The following is a 21,567-nucleotide window of genomic DNA, read 5'->3' on the forward strand; positions in this document are numbered from 1 at the left end:
GGATGTAAGTTAATATCAGGGGAAATAAGTTTATGTCGGATGTCTCGGTAATATTGGCAGTACAGGAGTACGTGCACTATTGTTTCGATCTCACCAGAACCGCAGGGACAAACACGTTCTTCATATGGAATTCCATGCAGGGGCGTAGCAAGGTTGGAGTGGGCCCAGAGACAAGATTTTAAAATGGGGCCCCCCCACTCAAAGTCCAGGGCCTCCGCACACCCCAGGCCCCCAAGGATTTAAGTCTGATATTCCAAAATAAGTATGCTGCCTGGAAATACATTTCACTGAATACACACACGCACACGTCACAATATATAGTGATATACATTGAGTACTATACATTTGTTTTACTTTTAATGCCTAGAACACACTAGAAAGATGAATGATTAAAATGGGCCCCTCGCTGCAGATTAGCCAAGGAGACTTTCAACCATGCAGGGTGAGCCTATGTTTGTTTTCCCAGAATTCTGAACAAATTCAGTCAAGTTTGATTGCAGGAGGTTTTTCACAGGAGGCTTTTAAAGCCCTTTAACACACCTCTCCTCTGGAATGGAAGTGCTGCATTCACATGTTGGCCAGATTTACCCTGAAGTCCCTGCAAGTTATTGGGGAGCAGTTCATACACAAGAAAAATAAAATAAAAGCACAAGACATGCTTCACAGTTCTCACTCAGACCTTCTGGGTTGCAAAACAACTTGAACATAAGTGCATTTATAAATGAATGAATAAAATAAATATAATACTGTTTGTTCCAATAGTTTTTGTAATTTTCTGCCATGAAACAAGCCACTTATAGGACTTTTTAGATAGTTTTTTTTAAGCCAGCAACTTTTCCAAGCTGTTTAAAAATAAATATTCAGAGACTTCTCAGTCCCTCCCCCCCATATCCAAGCCCTATGGCAAGCAGATGCCTATATATGGGGGGCGGGGGGCGGGGAAGGTAAGCACAAAAAGGAGTTCACACTCTACCTGGCAGCAGGGGGGTCTTCTGCTGCAGAGAACAGTGGTGGCCACTCTGGCTGCCTCCTCCTTCCTGGCTGGCTTGGGCCCTACTGGAATTCAGGCTTCACAGAGGCCTACACCAGGCCTCCGTGGAAGCCCCGCCCACCGCCGATCAGCTGAGAGGCGGGAGAAAAGGAGCTCTTTGCAGCTTGTCTGCTCCCTCGATTGCCGGCCAGGAGAACAAGCTGGAGAGACGGCGAACAGGGCAAGTGGCTGAGGAGCCTTGGGGCTGGGCAGGGGGCAATGGGGAGTCACGTGAGGTGCCTCTGGGGGGCCCCTCCAGGCAGTGGGGCCCCCAGACAACTGTCTCCCCTTGCCCGATCGTTGTTACGCGCCTGATTCCATGGTACCTTCTCTCCAGCAGTGCTGTACACAGAGCAGGGGCGTAACTACCATTAGGCAAGGGGAGGCGGCTGCCTGGGGGCCCCCACGCCTCAAGGGCCCCCCCAGAGGCAAGTCACATGACGTGTGTGTGTGTGTGTCAGCAAGGGGCCCATTTTAAAATTTTGTCTCTGGGCCCACTCCAGCCTTGTTACGCCCCTGACACAGAGCATTGCAACGGGCCAATGTCAAGGCTCTGCGGTACTTTGGAGCTGTTATTTGAATCAAGTAATTAGCAGGAGTGAAGCTCATAATTGGATTGTCCAGAAAGACATTGGCTGGTATGGAGCCCTGATCAATTCAACGCTTCATATCATAGATCCTTTCCCTAATTTTGGATCTGGTGGTGTCGTAGCCCAAAATTAGCAAAGCAGTGGTTATGGGGAAAAACCATAATAATAAAACCTATCCTCTACACCTTTCCCCCATCTGGAATGCTGCAAATCCTTTAGTACCAGTGGGGCTAAGCCAATAGGGCTGAAAATGAGCCCGCTTCCAGTCTTAGTACCACGCTAGGCACACAGCTGGGGACCTGGAATATATTCCAGGAATATATTCTTCAGGAAGTTTGATTGAACAGCTTCTAGTTTACCTAGACTGGAATAAATACTCAACTGAACTCCATATAGAAGTTGTGCTCGAGCCTCGATCTCAAACAATTTTATGGCCGCGGATCCAAAAACCTCACCTCTGCCATAAACTCACTAGTGGTCCCAGGCAGATCTCTCTCAGCCGCAGTCCCCTTATCTGCAATAGGGGACGAATACACGATTGTTGTAAGGATCACAAGATAACGTACGAGAGTTGCTTCAAGAACTCGTGTTACCTAAATGTTTATTATTAAATGCAACCACCCCTAGAATAGCCCTGCCTGCAGTGATGGGGAAAGCTTAACCCGCTTAGTTTTTGCCCACTCTGTTAGCCTGCTCCTGAAGGTCTGAGCGTTCCAGGAATAATACTGTAACAGGAGGCGACGGCCCTGAACGTTCAGCCTCCTTTGGGAAACAACATTAACTTAGAACATTGTTCATTTCATTTGCTAAGTTAGCAACACGTTACAGCCAAATCCTCTCTAATAAAGTGTCTTTCCCTACCTGGGCGGCGACGTAGGCAACAGCATGCAATTGCTAGGCAAGATTCAGGAACCAATCGGCCAATCCCAGCGTGGAAAAACATTTGAAACAGATCACGTGGTGAATTTCAAATGAAAATCACGCCCTGGTGGTGGCAGGAGCATCTCTTCTTATTCTGTTGTCATTATCGATCAGAAAAAGAGAATTCCAGTCAAGGTGGTCTGTTGCGTTTCGTGTAAAGGAGGAAACACCGTGCTCCACGTAGTGCATGCGTAGCGAATAAGAAAACCCGGTGTTGTGTTTTTTTAAAAAAACTTTTAAATAAACCCTAAACTGTATTTCCCACAATTCTCTTAAGCAGGAAGTTCTGAAGAAGTGGGGGATCTGAGCGGAAAGAATTGGTGTTTTCTCCTCTTTCTTGAATATAGGTAAGTTATGTTTTTCCACCACCACCCCCCGTGCTTAAAATATGATGCGTAATGGGAGACCTTGTGGGTAACTCAGGGGAGGAAGCCCGGCTACCACTGTGCCGGTGGGGAGAGAGAAAGAAAGAAAGAAAAGGGTCTCTTCTGATTCCGTTGTCCAACCTTTTTCGACAGAGCGGAGGCTTTCCTACCCAAACTTCCTTCTGCAGCATATCAGTTTAATAACAGAGAATAGGAGAAAGGTCTGTTTAGGTCCTCGCTTCTTACCGATCCGGGAATTAAACTGCTCCTGAGAACTACAGTCTTGGAGCCCGATTAAATTCAGTGGATCTTGCTTCTGAGCAAACGTATGTACTTAGTGCTTCCTTTTGTCTTATAATGCCTGCAACCTTGGAGGAGCCGTTGCCAGTCTGTTGAAGACAATACACTGAGCTAGATAGACCAATGGTCTGACTCAGTAAGTGGCAGTGTCCTATGTTCCAACCTGTATCAGTCTCGAGCCCAATTGCACAGACATCGTGAGAAACGCTTTCTTACGGGCATCGAACCGAACTATGCGAGTATGTTACACATACATTTGTAAACTAGTCCTGAGACTTAATGCTAGCATAGTCGGGTTCTATGTTCATGAGAGAGTGGGTTTTTCCCCACGATTCTGTGCAATTCGGCTTGATATTGATACAGATTAGCTACACGACTAGAGGAAGCTCTGACTATGCGCGTTTGCTTTGAAGTAGTGCCTGTACATTTCAGTCTACCCAATGCCAGAATGAAATGATAGAGTTCAGGGGGAATAGGGAGACTCCTGGTACTTCAGGTTGTTTCAGTCTTTAGAGAGTTTTTGAATGCTCTCCCCGTATTTAAAAAACAAAATAAAAAATCCAGCTTGCTGCCAAAAAAAGAGTATATATCAAGGTTAGACAATTAACCGTTATTCTGGTGTTCTCCTTGCAGGGCTTTTTGTGCAAAGGGGCTCCCTCTAAAAATTGTAGTCTGATCTCCCACTGCCCCCCCCACCTGTAGTCTGAAGTGGTAGAGTCCATTCTATCAACTCTGGATTCTACCATCTCATTCTGTTACTTTGTGTATTTATTACTGCATCTGCTGAGTGAAAGCTAAATGTGTGAACTCACTCTGTTGGCTCAGATGTCATGTTTGAGGAGATGCGAGGCTGCACAAAAGTGGTTTATATTTAGCTTTATCTGTGTTGGCACATTTCAGAAGTGTAAGCCCTCATCTCTTGAATTTGCATTTATCAGGAGAGGAGAGCTGGTCTTGTGGTAGCAAGCATGACTTGTCCCCATAGCTAAGCAGGGTTGCCCTGGGTGCATATGAATGGGAGACTAGAAGTATGAGCACTGTAAAATATTCCCCTTAGGGGGGATGGAGCCACTCTGGGAAGAGCAGAAGGTCTCAAGTTCCCTCCCTGGCTTCTCCAAGATAGGACAAGATTATTATTATTTTTAAATAGGACAAGATTTTTTTATTGAACCAACAAACTACCAAAGCACAGGGCTGAGAGAGAGTCCTGCCTGCAATCTTGGAGAAGCCCATGCCAGTCTGTGAAGACAATACGGAGCTAGATAGACCAATGGTCTGACTCGGTATATGACTGCTTCCTATGTTCTTGTGTTCCAGGTGATGAAAATCCCTATATGAACCAAGGATCCCAGTGTGGAAAAGCAAATTTTAAAAATTTTAAAAGGAGAGGCCTTGAAGCAACTCTTGGAAGCAAGTTGTTTATTTCTTATCTTGAACAAAGGACTACTCTAAATGAAGGAATGTTTCACACACACAAATACACATGCAGGCTGTGTTCAAACATATCCAAACCAAGGTTTGGGTGTTATGAGCATGAGAGCCTTTGCCTTGCACATGGAGGAGGAAACATGTGAATGCAAATTGTCTGCGTATGTGTGTGACATATAATTACAGATGAATAAACTGAATGAGAAAAGGTTGGAGCTGACCATGTCAAACCAGAAGTTTAAAAGTTTCATATATGGTCTCTGCATTAATCTTGTGACACTTAGAAAAACAAAACAAAACGATAAGCTAGAATTTTCTGTTTTTGTTATCAGAACAGCACAAATAGGTAGCAGCTAGAAAAGTAGTTGTGTTTTATTTGCCAGAATGATTAAATGTCCGGTGGGTTGGACTTGCTTAATAAACTTAGTCTTGCTAGGAGGTGTTGGTATGATTGGGTCTGATAGAGGCTTCACCTTTATTGTGAATTAACTGTGTTCCTTTGTCAACAATTCTCATCTTCACCCATTAGAATATCTGTGACCTACTTCAGAGGGGCAAAAAGCTAAAGACAGAAAAGCATTTTGAAAACAGAATCTGTGCTATTTAGTTGAAGATGATGGGGGGACAGAGGTCTAATACTTGTGATCCCCTTTCTGTAACAACTGTCAGGCCTCTCCAAAAATGTCGTTGGAACATGCAGAAACATCCTCCCTATTCTCTCTAAATGGAGTCAGGAAACGGATGAAAGAAAAGAAAAGTGGTGCCTTAAAGACAGCAAAGCTAAACGCGTCTCTTGCAGCAAAGATCAGAACAAAAACAATCAGTAAGTGGCAACATTTAAAAATTACTTACTACAGTTGAACTCTGGGGCATACAGTAAGACATAGCAGAGCAAAGCTGTAGGGGTTCTGTTTCTCCCCCTAGTTTGTTTTGCAAGCAAAAAACACAGATTCTACCATTGGAGTTGATGATGCACAATAAGTGATAACGTGTGAAGAATTTGCATTCTGATTGCTGGAAACGCCTCCCTGGAATCTCAACAAATAGGTGCATTTTCCAGTCTACTTAATCAGGAGGTTCCAAAATGCGATGTTTCAAACCAAGTTTCTAGTCTAGACATGAGACCAGTTTAACTGTCAAGATGTAGAAAGGAACCCTGGGAATAGTAATGTCAAGATCCAGATTTACAGAACCAGAGACGGCCAGGGGAAAATCACGGTTTAAAATGAGGTTTGGATTGCAGGCCAGAGGCCCACCTCATTCCCAAGTAGGCTTGAGCCCGAAATGTTTCAGAAGCCATTATGAAGGCCTCCGAAACGTTTTGGTTCCGGGGGCCATTTCAGCACCGGCGGGGGTGGTTCTTTAGGGGCAGGGGAGGGCGCACTCACCCCTCCCACCTCATTTCCCCTGCTGGCGCTCCATTATTTTCAACCTCCTCAGGGCGGCAGCGTTCCTCCCTGTTGCCCTCATCAGCTGGAAGTGGCCGGAAGTACCGATGGCGCGTGTGCCCGTTGCGCGTGCTCCTGTCTGCCGTGCACACATGCGATCAGTACTTCTGGCTGATGAGGGCAACGGGGCGGCAGGGAGGAACGCTGCCACCCTGAGAGGATTGAAAATAACGGAGCACTGGCGGGGAAAATGCCATGGGAGGGTTGAGTGCACCCTCCCCCACCCTTAAAGAACCACCCCCGCTGGCGCTGAAGTACTTTCGGGCGCATCCCTATTCCCAAGCCTACTTTGTTTTAAAGGTAACACCTCTGAGCAGCTCCTGGGGTAATATGTAGACATCAGAATGTTTTGCTAAATTAAAAGATTAAACTAAGAGAGAGCAGTCTCCAGCCTAGGAATGATTCCTCCCCCGCCACCCTCCAGTGATTAAAAGATAAGCCCCAAATGGAGCATTGCCTCTAACCCAGTCAAAGTGCTAATTGGCCCAGACTAAGCAGTTGAAAACTTCCAGAAAGTATTAACAGTGCTTCCCCTCCAGATTTGAAAGACAATAAGGAAGGGGCTAGAAATTAGAACCAAGGGGAACTGGTTTCCCCATGAATAAGAGAAGCCATCAAAACCCATCAAGAAAGAAGCCTTTTGTACCGCCTTAGTTCCACCATCCCACCTCTGAATAGAAAGTTATTGAAATCTTTTATCACTTCCATTGAGTTTTTAGATAAAGTAGCCAGCCTCAGAACCAGTGGAGGTTGCAGTATGAAAAACCCAGAGATAGAAAGGTTGTGTTTCAGAGGTTTTTGACTATGCTAAAAGGTCCCTGTTTATTTCTATGCCACTTCCAGGATCTCTTCACAGAGAAGTGCTTTTATTGGTCCTAAATTTCCTGGTCTTTATTTTCATGGGATGACCCCTGTTTCTAGTGCTGTGAGAAATGGAAAAAAAATTCTCTCTGTCCACGCTCTCTACTCCATGCATAATTTTATATACCTCGATCATGTCTCCCCATAGTCCTCTCTTTTCCAAACTAAAGAGCCCCAGATACTACTGTAGCCTTGCCTCATAAGAATGGTGTTCCAGGCCCCTGATCATCTTGGTCGCCCTCTCCTGAACCTTTTCCAGTTCTACAATATTCTCAAAATGTGGTGACTAGAGCTGTATGCAGTATTCCAAATGTGGCCTCACCATAGATTTGTATAAGAACATCATATTAGCATTTTTGTTTTCAAAATTAGCAGTGAGGGGCTAATTTTCACATGCTGATTGGAATTTACTGTTCAGATGTGTGGCTGTCGGCCTCCAGCATTATACGATTGTTGTCATGTGATAAAATTTGGGAGACAGTAGGGACAGCAAGCTGCTTTAATAGGACAAACATAAAATCAAATGTATTATTTATTTTTTTCTTTAGATAACTCCTCCATAATTAAGTACTCCCTAAAACAGAACAACAGAGCACTAGCTTTGGCCCTCAATGCTGTGAAGATATCTTCTGAAAGGCTTACCCATGAGAAGATGCAGCTGCAGAGAGAACTGGAGTGGTTTCGCTTGGAAAATGCTTGTCTGCGCCGAAAGCTGCTCTCTGTGGTATCATATTTGCAGCCATGTTCTGTGTCTGTGTGGTAGCTGAAGCTTTTTCTTCAGTGTTACGTTGTGAAAAGCATTGGGAGGGATTTTGCTTAATGTTTGCAATGGTATCTCTTGAGGGACCTGTTTGCTTCATTATTTAGGTTCATAATGGGCATGCTTTCCAACAAAGGTTTTGGAATGTGAACATATATGTGTGTGTCTGGAGAATGTTATTAAAAGCTTTTCCAGCATAATGCAAGGCTGCTAATTCTTAATCCTCAGTCCCTGTTTTTAAAAATCTTAATTCTCAGTTTTTAGAACATGTAGCATACATTGAAGCGTATATTGCTTTTTTATCCCATTGGTCTAGAAAAATACTTTAAAGAAAAATGAGAAACTATTTTTAATTTATCAATGTTAAATTATAAACTGCTCAATCAAGGATGTGTTTTTTCATGTAAATATGTTTGAGTCTATTGATGATCCCATATTCATAAGAATAGTCTATGAGTTGGCAACTATTAAGAAATGGCAGATTGATTTATTAATTATCTTTCTCTGAAGGAAACTGGAAACACTGAATGGAAACTTCTCCAACTGTCACTATAATGAAAAATTATCATTTTCTTAACCCTAAAATTCTGCACCTTGGATACTAAAGAAATAGTGTACAGTGAAAGAAAGTTGGTACTGGCATTGTAAAAATGATCAAGAGTTCTGTTTGGGCATCATAATTGTAAAATGTTGTAAGGATACAATTAGAATTATTTAAAATATATTAGCTATGTTGCTTCTTTTGCTGGTGATACAGTGTTCAGTTAGGTAGACCTTGGTCTGATCCAACCCAAAAGTTTCTTTGATACTTGTAATGTGTCTCTGGAGTAAAACATAAGCTTTTTAAAATATTCCATTTATTTATCTACAAACATATACCCCATTCTTCAGCCAAAAAGACTCTCTCATTTATGTATCAATAAGAAAATGCTTAAAAGCAGAGCAAGTATACATTTGATAAGACCAAATCTAAATGTCCTGGACAAATTAAAAAGGTTTTCACACAGTGACCAAATGAAACAATGGACTACACCAATCAGACTTCCCTGGGGAGAACATTCCATAGCTGGGGTGCCAGAACCAAAAGGGCCTTATCTCCAGTCACTACCTGCCTCACTTTCAATGGTAGGGAAACACGGAGAAGGACTTCTGAGAAAGATATTGTTACTTGTATTGGTTCATGCCAAATGAGGTAGTCCTTCATGTACTTGGTTTTGATGACAATTTGCAACTATAGACTTGTGGGTTTAAATTGGGGACTTTGTAGTGGCAGACTTAGTGGTGGTATATATCTGAAGTCTCTAGTACTTCCCCCCCATTGTTTTACTCCTCTAGTTTTAATTTAGGAAATTAGGAAACTGAGTCAGACCATAGGTCCATCAAGCTCAGTATTGTCTACACAGACTGGCAGCGGGTTCTCCAAGGTTGCAGGCAGGAATCTCAGTCCTATCTTGGAGATGCCAGGGTGGGAACTTGGAACCTTCTCTTCCCAGAGTGGCTCCATCCTCTAAAGGGAATATTTTACAGTGTTCACACATCAAGTATCCCATGCATATGCAACCAGGGTGGACCCTGCTTAGCTAAGGGGACAAGTCATGCTTCCTACCACAAGACCAGATCATTTCTCTCTTGTAATATATATTAATCATGGTCAACTTTTAAAATGGTAGGAATGAAAGAAAAGGGGGAAATACTGGAAATTTCAGATAAGTATTGTTACCCCTCTAAAATCTGTAAAACAGCCTTAATAATTGTGCTTAAGTTTTCCATTGAGCTTTGGTTTTTCGATGACTTTAAACGTTTTTCAAGCTGGATCTTTTTATTTGGATGCAGAACAAATCTGCTGAGGAACTTTACCTGTTAAAGAACAGCCACTTGGAAAATATAATAAAGCTGAGCAGAACTTCTGAGGTGAGAAAATTGACAGGGTGCTAATAGAAACTGCTGCTCTTCCTCTTACTTGTATGTTGATTATCCATGATGGCATCATTGCCCTATGCCCACCTCAGGCACTGGTGTATTTCTATACGTATAGCATTCATGTTTGCCTGAAATCTTCTTATCCAGATGATTGAAATGTTGCTGAAGACTGCTCATAGTCGTCTTATGTGGCTATTTATTTAGAAGGCAAAAGGCCTATGCATAACATACTGTTGTAACTGAAAAGGCCTGATTTTGCAAGCACTCAGTATATGTATATGTATGCACTGAAAGCAACTGTATTTGAGAATGCATTTTTTGTTGTTGCTGTGTTGATTAGAAAATATTGTATGCTTCATATAAAGGAGAGAAACGAAAAAAAGGGCTTGTATAGTCCTTAGGCTGTTGGTTAACTCATATGGAGAATTAAACTAAACATGACATTACACATGTTGAGGCCAGTGTTCTCTCTAAGGCACGCACGTGTGTGTGTGTGTGCTCACAAGTTTTTTGATGTCTGTTCAGTTAATTTTAGATCCCGCTCAGGTTGAATCAGGAAGGTCCCACTCTGAATGCATGTGTGCACACATCTATCTATTAAATTTGTACACCGCCCCAAACTTTCATCTCTGGGTGGTTTACAATAACATAAAACTAATTAAAAACATATACAAGAACTTAAAAACAATTTAACAACTTAAAAATAAACCAGAGATTAAAACCTAAAAAATTTAGGAAGCTGAGAAAGCTTGGGCAAAAAGATGGGTTTTCAGGTGTTCTTTGAAAATTGCCAGAGATGACGATCGTATCTCAGCAGGGAGTGCATTCCACAATCTCGGGGCAGCGACCGAGAAGGCCTGTCTCTGTGTCGCTACCAAACGAGTTGGCGGTAACTGGAGACGGACCACATGGCCTTGATACTGCTGCCCAGAACAAAATTCATTCCGCACACAGATGAAACAAATTAGAGAACACACTGGTTGGGACCTCAGTATAGAGGCTGGGGTGTTCTAAGCCTGACAAAAGTCCCTCCTGATGTTCTGGGCCCCTGAAAGCATCATTGTAGCAAATGGCACAATTGGGGTTCCTTAAAAGCTTAAAGGGGGATATCTAGTTGGACCACTCTCTCTGTGCTGCAGCCCTGATTTGAATTGGGTCCCTGTATAGCTGTACAGTGGTCCCTCGACTTACGAAGTTAATCCGTTCCGAATGCACATTCGTAGGTTGAAAAGTTCGTAAGTCGAAAAGCGGTTTCCCATAGGAATGCATTGGAAACGGATTAATTCGTTCCGGAGCCTAGGAAAAAGACCCAGACACCCAGTTTTATGTGCAAAACTCTTTATCAAGTGCACTTTAAAGGCATGCAAAATGCTAGGGATGTGCACGGTCCGGAGCAGTCCGGACCGGCACCGAAGGGGGGCCTTCCTTTTAGGGCAGGGAGGGCTTGCTTACCCCTCCCGTCTCTTTGCCCCCGCCAGAGGCCGTATTTTACAGAATAACTGGGCGCTGGAAACCAGTCGCCCCCCCCTCCCACCGTGAGCAGATTAAGCCCAAAACTACTGCTACCACTGCCGCCGCCGCCCGCCAGCCCTCCCTCCCTCCCAGCTGCCCGCCTGCCCGAGTCCTCACCCGATGATGCCGTTGAAAACAAAGAGAGGAGCTACCGAACAGAGCTCCTCTCTCTATGAAGTCCTGCCGGCTACTGAAGCTTTGCGCGCGCGCATGCGCGCACCACAAAGGACCCCGATCGCCGGAGGCCCGGTCTACCCGCTGGGAAAAGGCCTGGTAGACCGGGCCTCTGATCGCCGGAGGCCCGGTCTACCCGGCCTTTTCCAGGTGGGTAGACCGGGCCTCCAGCGATCGGAGGCCCGGTCTACCAGGCCTTCTCCCAGCGGGTAGACCGGGCCTCCGGTGATCGGTGTCCTTTGCGGTGCACGCATGTGCGCGCGCAAAGCTTCAGTAGCCGGCAGGACTTCATAGAGAGAGGAGCTCTGTTCGGTAGCTCCTCTCTGTTTTCAACGGCATCATCGGGTGAGGACTCGGGCAGGTGGGCGGCTGGGAGGGAGGGAGGGCTGGCGGGCGGCGGCAGTGGTAGCAGTAGTTTTGGGCTTAATCTGCTCACGGCGGGGGTGGCGGCTGGTTTCCAGCGCCCCGTTATTCTGTAAAATACGGCCTCTGGCGGGGGCAAAGAGGCGGTTTTCCGTTCGGATGTCGAAAAATTCGTAAGCGTGCGGCCACTTTTTCCTTTCATAAGTCGAAAAATTCGGATGTCGAGTAGTTCGTAAGTCGAGGGACCACTGTATATTACTTTGAAATCAACTAGACAATGATGTATATAATGTCTTGTCTGGTTTGACTCTTAAGTGTCATAGTTAGACTAAAAAAATCTCCTGCCCCTTTTTTCTGTAATTCTAGAATAAGTTATGTGAAGTGAAACATTATTTAAGAGGTAGAACTTGCCGATCTTTTTTGTGTCTTCCCCACCCCTTCTAGGATGGCTCCTGCTCCTTGTCACTATCTGATGGGGGAGACAGTAGAATTGATGACAGGCAGGACGATATCCACCCTATTCGGTATGCACGGAACTGGGCTGCATCAGTAGCAGTTAAAACAAGTTTAAATGCATGCGGTGTATGAGAAGTGTAAGTGAGCTCTGCTGTGAATCACATTTGGACTCTTCTAGCTGTCATTTGCACAATTTATTGCTCACAGATGTGAACCAGGGCCTAAAATACTCCTGGAAGCATGAGAGGACCTCTTGCTCACAATCTGCTGGGTGAAACCCATACTAAATATATAATTCTAGTTTTGCGCTGTCATAGCTCAGGACCTCGGCATTCTGGATGATGGCAGTTTCCAGAATTATGGGAGTTCTCTCCTTAAGTTCTGAAACTCCAGTCCTGTTACAAGCTCAGCCTAAATACTCTTCAGATTTCAGGTACAGCCCATAATGGGTGTGCTGTTATTGGCCTTGCGCTTCCCTTTCTTCCTCTGCCTCCTCCTGTGTAAGCTTACACTTGCACAGTGGAGGGGAACCAGTGGTTGGGAGGGCTAGCTGGACACAGGAGAGAGTTCTTAAGGATGCTCAGGAATGTGTTTTCCTGCTGGAATGCATGGGACAGTTTCTAATGCCTCTCTATTCAGTGAATTGGGACAGGAAGCATAGGAAATTACAGTTCCCATGGAAGGGATGTTCCTGAACTTAAGATTTGCTTCCCTTGGTTTTGCACTCTGTATTGAAGATATTGACTATATATGTTCAGGTCCTTTTTCTGCTTACTTGTTCTCACTTCAGAGCTGCGCCAATATCCATGAGAATTCCACTCCTTAATCTAGATGACGAAGGAAACACAAATAGTAGAGACATAGGACATTCCATCTCCACAAGTTTGCAGATCCTTCCCTTAGGTGTTCCAGGGTCTTCTTTCGGCGAGTCTCGGAATATGCCCACAGCTGCTATGGAGCAGTCTCCTATTTTTGATGAGGCATTATCAAGCAATGAAAAAAATGACCGGAAGCTCAGTGAAGCTGAAAGCCCTCCCTCAGCACTTGACTTGGCCACACTTTTTGAAGGTATAGTAAGGTTTTGTCATAAAATTACTCTGACTTAGCCTGTAGTGTGGTCTGTGTTAACTGGAGAGACACGTAACTGAAATCTATATTTCGCGGTGGCATACTGCCATTGCAGTCCTGTTGACACTTAGCTGCAAACAGGCATGCTTGGAATTTACTGCTGATTAAACATGAACTGGATCAGGCAGCACGTTGTATTGTGTCATAGGGTTGTGTAAAGGTGGTTTTTGTCCCGTCTTGTCATGGATGCATAATATTTGTGACTATATCTGGACTTGGCTTACCCCCACCTACTTCACTCTTCCATTTAGAATCGCCTGGCAGATATTTCCAGTCAATCCTGGCTCGTCCTAGCATGGGGCAAAGGGGCAGATACCAGGGCTGTGTGCCTGACATGTATATTCTATAATCCCAGTGCCAGATGGTAGCTGGTGGGCAGGGCTGTTGTGTTTGTCTCCATTCATGTGGGTATAATCAATGTAGTACTTTATTCTTTTAAAAAACAAAAACAAAAATTCAGTTCCATTACTATCCAATACTGGATTCTGGCTGACATCCTGCCTAAATGTACTCAGCAAAGTCCCACTGAAATTACAAAGACCTCTTAATTCCAGTGGGACTTCATTTAGTCAGGATGTCAGCCAGTGGATTTAATGTGCACCACGGTGAATTTGTTCCAGCTCAGTCTTGTGGGAGTATGTGGTGTTCTGTGTTTGCCAGTCTCTTCGTTGTCCTTAATGGGGGCTTGTGTAGCCCGAATGATGGTAGGTTGTTTAAGTCACATGTGCACTATAGGTGAGAGGGTGGCAGAAATGATGGATGCGTTGTGGAGGTCTAGATGTAGCCCTATTCATGGCATAGCCGTTCGTGGGATCCACGAAATATAGACAAAGCAAAAGACATAGCCCTTTTCACTAGTCTCTTGGACATGGGTTAGGGGTAGTATAGTTGAAGTGGCTTGTGTGTTTCAGATTGAGCTATCCCAAGTTAATGCTGCACAAGTTGTATCTATCTATTTATCTACATTTCTCTAAGGCGTACCTGCCACTAATCCCATGCGTGACAGTTCTTGTGAGAGTTAGCAAGCAAGCTGCTGGCAGGGGGACAGGAATGCAGCGGCACCGGACAGGCTTGCAGGTGGGTGGGTGGGTAGAAAATGGCAGCAGTGACCAGTGGGGAAAAATGGCGGCAGCCGGGCAAGGTGGGGAGAAAACAGTGAGGGGCAGGTGGGCAAAGAAAATGGCGGCACAGCTAGTATACTTTATTTCAGAAAGCTTTTGCTGCTTTTTGCATATAGCACCAAGATGGCTAACAGTATCAACAATATCAGCTAAGAATGTAGAATAAAACCAACTCCTCTGGCCAGTGTGTGTGTGTGCGTGTGTGCGTGCGTGTGTGTGTGTGTGTGTGTGTGTGTGAGAGAGAGAGAGAGAGAACACCAAACTACTAGCACCAGAACAGTCCCTCAACCTGGCCCAAAGGCACAGTGGAACAAGTGCATCTCTAGGAAATGTCGAAAAGCCAGGGGCAGCATCAACTCTATGTAGGAAGGAGTTCAAAAGTCTGGGCACTGCCCTTCCTACAAGGAACTCCCTCTTAACATTCTTAGGCTGCAGTCCTATGCACACTTACTTGGAAGTAAGTGCTATGGAATATACTGTACTTATACGCTCTGCCCTACCAAAGTATGCATGCTGTGGACTGAGAGGTTTTTTCTCTTATTCTCTTGCTGTTGGAGCTTGGGGTCACCCAGTGAAATGGAAGGTCAGCCAAATAAAGTGTACTTTCTCATACAAGGCACAGTGAACTTGTGGAATTTGTTGCCACAATCTGTGATGACAACCACAAGTTCAGATAGTGCTAAGAGGGTGACAGGAGTAAGTGGATTATATGTCTATCAGTTTCAATGGCTATATAGTAATTCCATGTTCAGAGTCGGTGTATACCTTTTGCTGGGGGACAACCAATATGGGAGCACTATTGCCTTCATGTCCTACTTGTGGGCTTCCTGGCTGGCCATTGTGGGAGAGAAGATGTTTGACTAGAATTCCCCTTGGTCTGATCCAGCAGGGTGGTTCATATGAGAGCCAGCGTGGTGTAGTGGTTAGAGTGCTGGACTAGGACTGGGGAGACCCGGGTTCAAATCCCCCTTCAGCCACGAAACTAGCTGGGTGACCCAGCCAGTCACTTCTCTCTCATCCTAACCTACTTCACAGGGTTGTGAGGAGAAACTTAAGTATGTAGTACACCGTTCTGGGCTCCTTGGAGGAAGAGCAGGATATAAAATGTAATAATAGTAGTAATAGTAATAATAATAATAATGACTCGTACAAACCAGATTGAGTTTTCATGAATGTGTCAAAGACTGTGTGGCGCATTGTTTTCACATGCTTAATTCAGTTGTTTGTTTGTTGTAGATAATTCCTTGAATCCACTGCAAAGTTCTAGGAGCTGCTCGCTGTCTGCCCTGAATAAAAATGATCCTGTGCAGCAGTCCAAGGAGACCATGAGACCATCCAGCGACAGTGTGGTGGAGGTGTCACATGAGTATGTGACCAGGAGGAAAAAAGGGAGAACAGGTTTATTTGCTGCGTTTGGAGGTGATTCTCAGATGGAGATGTCAGACAATGTGCCACTTGGTGGCCCACAGTGGACAAACGAAATGGAGCCTGCTGCTAAACATGATCTTGAAGTCAGTCATGTTGGTGAGCTTGTCACACTGAAGGCCAAAAATAAAAGCTATGGGAAGATCAAAGCCAATGAAACCAAAGCTTTGAAAAAAGTAAGCATGGGAACAAAAAGCAGCGATGCTGCTTCCAGACAATCAGCAATCAATTGGGATAATTTTAATAATAAAAAAGTAAGCATGGGAACAAAAAGCAGTGATGCTGCTTCCAGACAATCAACAATCAATTGGGATAATTTTAATAATGGTGGGATGCCTACCGATGCTGCAATACTGTCTAAAATGAAAGAATCTGGCATTATCAAGATGAAAACTCCCAAGCTTGCTTGCCACACTGAAGAGTCAACCCAGGTGGCTGCAATGGAAGAAATAGTGCCACTGAACAGCTCGGGTCAGAATGAGAAACACAGTTCGCAACGTGTTGTTAAAACCACAGGCAGAAGAACCTACATGGTGGACCCAGCTCCTCCAAAGACTGTGGATGATTGCAATACTCTGGGTCAGGAAATAAAAAGGACATCATTCTTTGAAAAACTAAAGAGTCTAGAAAGTCAATTCCAAAGCTCAGGGCCAAGTACATTAAACAATAAAGCCCAACAGAATGAGAGGAGCCATAACCATGGTGAGAAGTATACTCGGCATTTTGATAAAACCAGAAGTTCAAGAAAGACCTATGTGGTAGATCCTGCTCCCCTAGATCATATGAATGTCTGTCACCCCTTTACACAGGAAATTACAGAAAACACAGATGTGGAAAACTTAAATGATCTAGGCAGTCTGTTCCAAAGTCCAGGATCCAGCTCTATAAGCAATAAAGCACCACGGGATGCTTTCAGTACACATTTGGTTTGTTGCCAAAAGCAGATCCCTAGCCAAGAAGAGATTCTGAATTTGAAAGGGAAGTGTAAAAAAGGAAAGAAGAAAACCCAAGAAACTAGTGTACCGCATGTGCTCAGTGAAGCAGACTCCCATAGCCCAGAAGCTTCACGAATTCGGCTACAAGAAAATAAAAAGGGAAAAAATTACAAAGGCAAAGTTGCCAAAGCAGTCGGGAATAATATGGAAAGAAAGCATTTTGGAACCAATTCTGATGTGTCTGGTCTGGATAAAAACATACTAAATAGCAATAAAAAGAAAAGAAAGGACTTGGCAGACAATACTACATCCACAAATCAAGCAGATACAACCTCACTCTCATCTCTAATAGGGAACCTATCATCTACTTTTCTAGTTTCATTGGATGATGAAGATACTCCTCTTAATGTTGTTTGTAAAAACTCAAATAAGATTATTCAGAAAGTTCAAGGATCTTCAACCACACAGCACAGTTCTTTAAATAAAACAAATATGTCTTTGGAGAGCCCATGTTCAGATGACAATAGTCCTAAGACTAACTTCAAGAAAAGGAAAACATCCAAGCGTAAGTTAAAAAGGAAAACAGTGACTGTAAATGATATGATGGAAAAGTGTGCTGCTTCTGACACTGTACTTTAAAATCTAGAGGAATCTAAAACCAGTCAAACAGTAGGGTTGCGCACAGAACCGTGGAGATGCGGTTCGGCGCCGAGGGGGATCTTGCTTTAAGGGTGGCGGGGGTTGTACCCCTCCCACCACTTTTCCCGCTCCGGCGCTCCATTTTTCTGCAAAGTTTTGGGGGCGGCAGCGTTCTTCCCTGCCCCCATTGTTTGCAGGAAATAGCGGAAGTAGCCGCCACGCCCATCACACGTTGCGTGTGAAGGTTGCATGCATGACGTGCGCACGCAACATGCGACGTGCGGGCGCATGCGTGGTGGATACGTCATCTATTTCCTGCAAATGACGGGGGCAGGGAGGAGGAAAAGCAGCGGGAGGGGTAAGTAAACCCCCTGCCTTAAAGTGAGACCCCCCTGACGCTGGACCAGGCTGCGTTCGAACTGATTCGGACGCCTCTAAAATGGCAATTTAGTCCTGTTGCTGATCTGTAGATGAACCTAGACCTCTATTGATTCTTGCAGTTTAGATCACTGTTGCTCACAGATTCATCATCCTCTAGTTAGAGAACTGGTTTTGAGCCTTCCTTTTTGTGTAAAGTTGAGCTACATCCAAATGGCAGGTTACTGTGAAGGGAGAGATGAGGAAAGCAAAAGGCCTGTTTGCCCCACCACGCATCTATCAGATTTTCAGTCAACACACAAAGTGAGGGAACAGATTGCTCCCTGTGCTTGGAGAAGGGAAGGAACCAAACTATGAAGGCTGCTTGTGTCTCCTTTTCTGAGAAACACAGGTTTAATTTAAGTGTTTATACTGATTTATTGCACTTCATACTCTCAGTATTGTTTCCTAGCTTGTCTTTGATTCTTATCAATCTTTTTTTAAAAATGGTAGTAACCACATAGTTGTGAAACAAATAAAATATCTCTCTGTACTACTCCAATTAGAACTAGCATTTAATTCTCAATTTACAGCTGTTTTGAGGGTGATTTTTTAATAAATTAAGTGTAATGAAAAGTCTGTGTTCTATTGGCATTGACCAACTGCTACTACTCTCTCTTTATAGAGAACCAAGTACTCAAAGATTTGGCCAATGTTGGCCCAGGTTCCTATGATTCCATCCCTCTTCCATCAACACGTCCAAACAGGCAGAGAAATACGTCGGTCAGCTATGCAGAGCCCAAGCTCAACAGGTTAGTTTTGTGTTTGATGTCAAGCACCCTTGTATGGCAGAATCCAGGATAGGGGTGTGCACAAACCATTTGATCGCAACAAACCGTGCCAGTTTTGCAATTCAATTGTGAACTGGACTGGCCTCCAGAAGAGGTGGTCCGGTCCGCGATTAAACCTAACTAAACTGCAGTGGACGGGTTTGGAGGATCGAGGGGCTGTGCTTGTAAAGGAGAATCCTAGCCTTAGAATATGACCTGGCCTCTGCTGATGGTCACGCAAATGGCCTCCACACACCTGCGGAGGTTATGCAAATGGCCTCAGTGCATTCGTGGAGGCCAGGTCGGTTCAGGAACTGCGCTGCCCCCATGGGCTGGCTGCTGGGGGAGCACTGTTCTGGTAAGCATGATACAACTACCGTTAAAGCTGCCTTCTCATTGTGCTACCCCTCAGCCACCCTCTAGAAGCCTTTGAAACCCTCACTGGATTACCCTTTGAGTCTAGCCCCTCTAACTGGTTCAATCAAATGGACCCGCTGGTCAATTTGACCAAACTGGTTCGTGGACCAGTGGTTTAGTTAGATTTCAGTCTGAATACTAACCAAAACACTAAAATTGGTCCATGCACACCCCTGGTACAGGATTGCCCAGTGCATGGATGGCCTTCACCCTTAAGGCTTCTTTCTGTTGTGGCTGCTATTCTCTGGAATATAAAATAAACTCTATATGCAGCAAGCTGTATTCTTTCTTCTCTGTTTTGTAGGAAATTGAGGCGTGGTGATCCATTTACCATTACCGATTTCCTCAGTTCCCCTGTCTATAAAGGCAAAAGTAAGAAGAAGAATCCAGGAAAAGGAAGAAGAAATTGACTTTGGTTCAGTTTTCCGGCTTATTTCTTGGGACTTCTTTTTACAAGTATTTCTTTCTACTGGTCTGTTGTAGGGAGTGTATCTTAACACCATTTTACAAATAAAAGCTTTATTTTTTCATACTTGCATTAAAATATTTGGCTGTCTTTCACTTTCATAAAGAAGAAAAGATCTGAAGTTTTTCAAAAGCCAACTTGTACTTAAGATGATTTTCTTAATTATCAAAATAACATCTGCCTTTTCTTGAATGGCAGCTAGGTATGCCTGTGAGATTGCAGTTGTGCAAAAACCTTTAGACTCTAGAGCCCCTTTGAGACTCTTTGACCCCCCTAGGTGTTTTTGGACTGCAAGACTCCCATAATCCCCAGTCACAGTGGCCAGTCGCCAGGGATTATGGGAATTGTAGGACAACTTCTGCAAGAGTGCCAAAGTTGATTGGAGTCTAATGGTTCTTGTGTCACTGCACTCCAGTGGGGGAGTTGCATAAGGGTCCCTGCAGCCCCTAGAAGTGCAAGCACTTTTAGTTAAGCTGTCCCCTCCTGAGTTCTAGTGAACCCTGCCTCAACAGCCCTATTCACACGTTACATTCAATGTATAAATGCTAGTATACTAGTGGTCTACAAACTGCAGTAGAGTGGACCTGTATCCAGGTTCACTTTTTAAATTAATGTTCTTGTTTGTGTATACACATACTTGTGCAGACACCTGTGTACATATATACTGTAATGTCTGAATAAAGTAGTGGTTAGAGTGCTGGACTAGGACCGGGGAGACCCGAGTTCAAATCCTCATTCAGCCATGATACTAGCTGGGTGACTCTGGGCCAGTCACTTCTCTCTCAGCCTCGCCTACTTCACAGGGTTGTTGTGAGGAGAAACGCAAGTATGTAGTACACCACTCTGGGCTCCTTGGAGGAAGAGAGGGATATAAATGTAAAAATAAATAAATAAAAAGAAGTTTGATATGCCTCCTGTTACCAGTTGAGGCTTAGTCAACGTCAGTGACTTCAAACCTGCTAGTGTTACTCTTGTGACTTGGTTAACTGCATATAGGTAGGTATTGATCGCAGAATTGAGTATCTGGCAGAGATTTAAATACAGAGGTCTCCATATAAACATGTTTCTGGCCTTGGTGGATAACAAGCAGCACTAATCTAAAGATCCTAGATAATGAACCATGCATAAGAGCTCAGGCTTGATTTTCTGTGAAGTAAAGGACAAAGTCTGCCTTCCGCAAAGATCTCCCTTTCCTATCTTGTCCTCCATCTTACCTTCATGTGTGAGTAACCCACAAACTCAAAATCTTTGAATGGATTAGGAGACAAATATCCTAGTTCAAGTGGAATACCTTTCTAGCAAAACTGTGTGATTGGTGCACACACTAGAAGGGGGCTTCAGTATTATTCCTATAATGAAAGCAATGCAATGGAGCAAAAGAGAAGAGGATGTTCCTTAACTGTAGCAGATGTCAAATGTTTATAGCCAAGTTATGCTAATCCAAGTTTGAAACACTATACCGTAATAATAATAATAATAATTCGATTTCTATACCGCCCTTCCAAAAATGGCTCAGGGCAGTTTACAAAGAGAAATAACAAATAAGATGGCTCCCTGTCCCCAAAGGGTTCACATTCTAAAAAGAAACATAAGATACACACCAGCAACAGTCACTGGAAGTACTGTGCTGGGGGTGGATAGGGCCAGTTACTCTCCCCCTGCTAAATAAAGAGAATCACCACGGTAAAAGGTGCCTCTTTGCCCAGTTAGCAGAATCTTCCCCTCCCCCAATAGTACCTGAAGTCGCATCACTCCAGTTTAGAAACTGTACTTTGCTAACAAGGAGGATAGATATAAATATTTCTGTTCCCAGTGATTTGGACTGAAATGTACTACCCAAATAAGATTGTAATGTTACTTCAAAGGAATGTGCAATGTAGATAAACTGACACTGTGCATCAAATATTGAATCTACTAACCTATGTTACGCTGCTTTTGGACATAGCTCATCTCTGACAGAGAACCATTAAGTGCCAGGTAATACGAGTATCCCACCCTGCAATACAGATCATGGGAAAGAGCAAGAAAGTGGTAATGGCAGGATACTTCAGCATGATAAGCCAAGCCTAAGAACAGCAGAAACTAATTCGAGTCTGGTGCAGAAATGCATGGTAGCCTGAA

The 21,567-nt window shown here is 44.0% G+C and overlaps 2 protein-coding genes across 9 annotated transcripts in view; one reads left to right on the forward strand and one right to left on the reverse strand.

Annotated features, from left to right (window-relative positions):
- Window positions 1-1,309, reverse strand: part of C1H2orf80 (chromosome 1 C2orf80 homolog) — a 33,228-nt gene extending 31,919 nt beyond the window's left edge. Inside the window, exon 1 of the mRNA XM_053282799.1 lies at window positions 974-1,309. The gene's annotated coding sequence lies outside the window, so the exon portion shown is untranslated. The remainder of the gene's footprint in view (window positions 1-973) is intronic.
- On the forward strand, window positions 1,104-19,512 carry LOC128339233 (shugoshin 2-like). 8 transcript variants are annotated; one of them, XM_053282790.1, is made up of 11 exons: window positions 1,104-1,215; window positions 2,826-2,888; window positions 4,524-4,616; window positions 5,304-5,457; window positions 7,492-7,667; window positions 9,537-9,614; window positions 12,117-12,196; window positions 12,919-13,196; window positions 15,614-17,302; window positions 18,419-18,545; window positions 19,285-19,512. In XM_053282790.1, exons 4-11 carry the CDS (start codon window positions 5,316-5,318, stop codon window positions 19,388-19,390), a joined length of 2,676 nt encoding a protein of 891 aa, XP_053138765.1. In that variant the 5' UTR covers window positions 1,104-1,215; window positions 2,826-2,888; window positions 4,524-4,616; window positions 5,304-5,315; the 3' UTR covers window positions 19,391-19,512. The 8 variants fall into 8 exon arrangements, with proteins under 8 accessions (XP_053138765.1, XP_053138767.1, XP_053138763.1 ...); XM_053282791.1 differs by lacking the exon at window positions 1,104-1,215 and adding an exon at window positions 2,589-2,676 and having other exon boundaries at window positions 2,822-2,888; XM_053282792.1 differs by lacking the exon at window positions 4,524-4,616.
- Window positions 19,513-21,567: the final 2,055 nt, after the last annotated feature.

Source organism: Hemicordylus capensis, chromosome 1 (assembly GCF_027244095.1).
Source record: "Hemicordylus capensis ecotype Gifberg chromosome 1, rHemCap1.1.pri, whole genome shotgun sequence".
NCBI classification, from domain to species: domain Eukaryota; kingdom Metazoa; phylum Chordata; class Lepidosauria; order Squamata; family Cordylidae; genus Hemicordylus; species Hemicordylus capensis.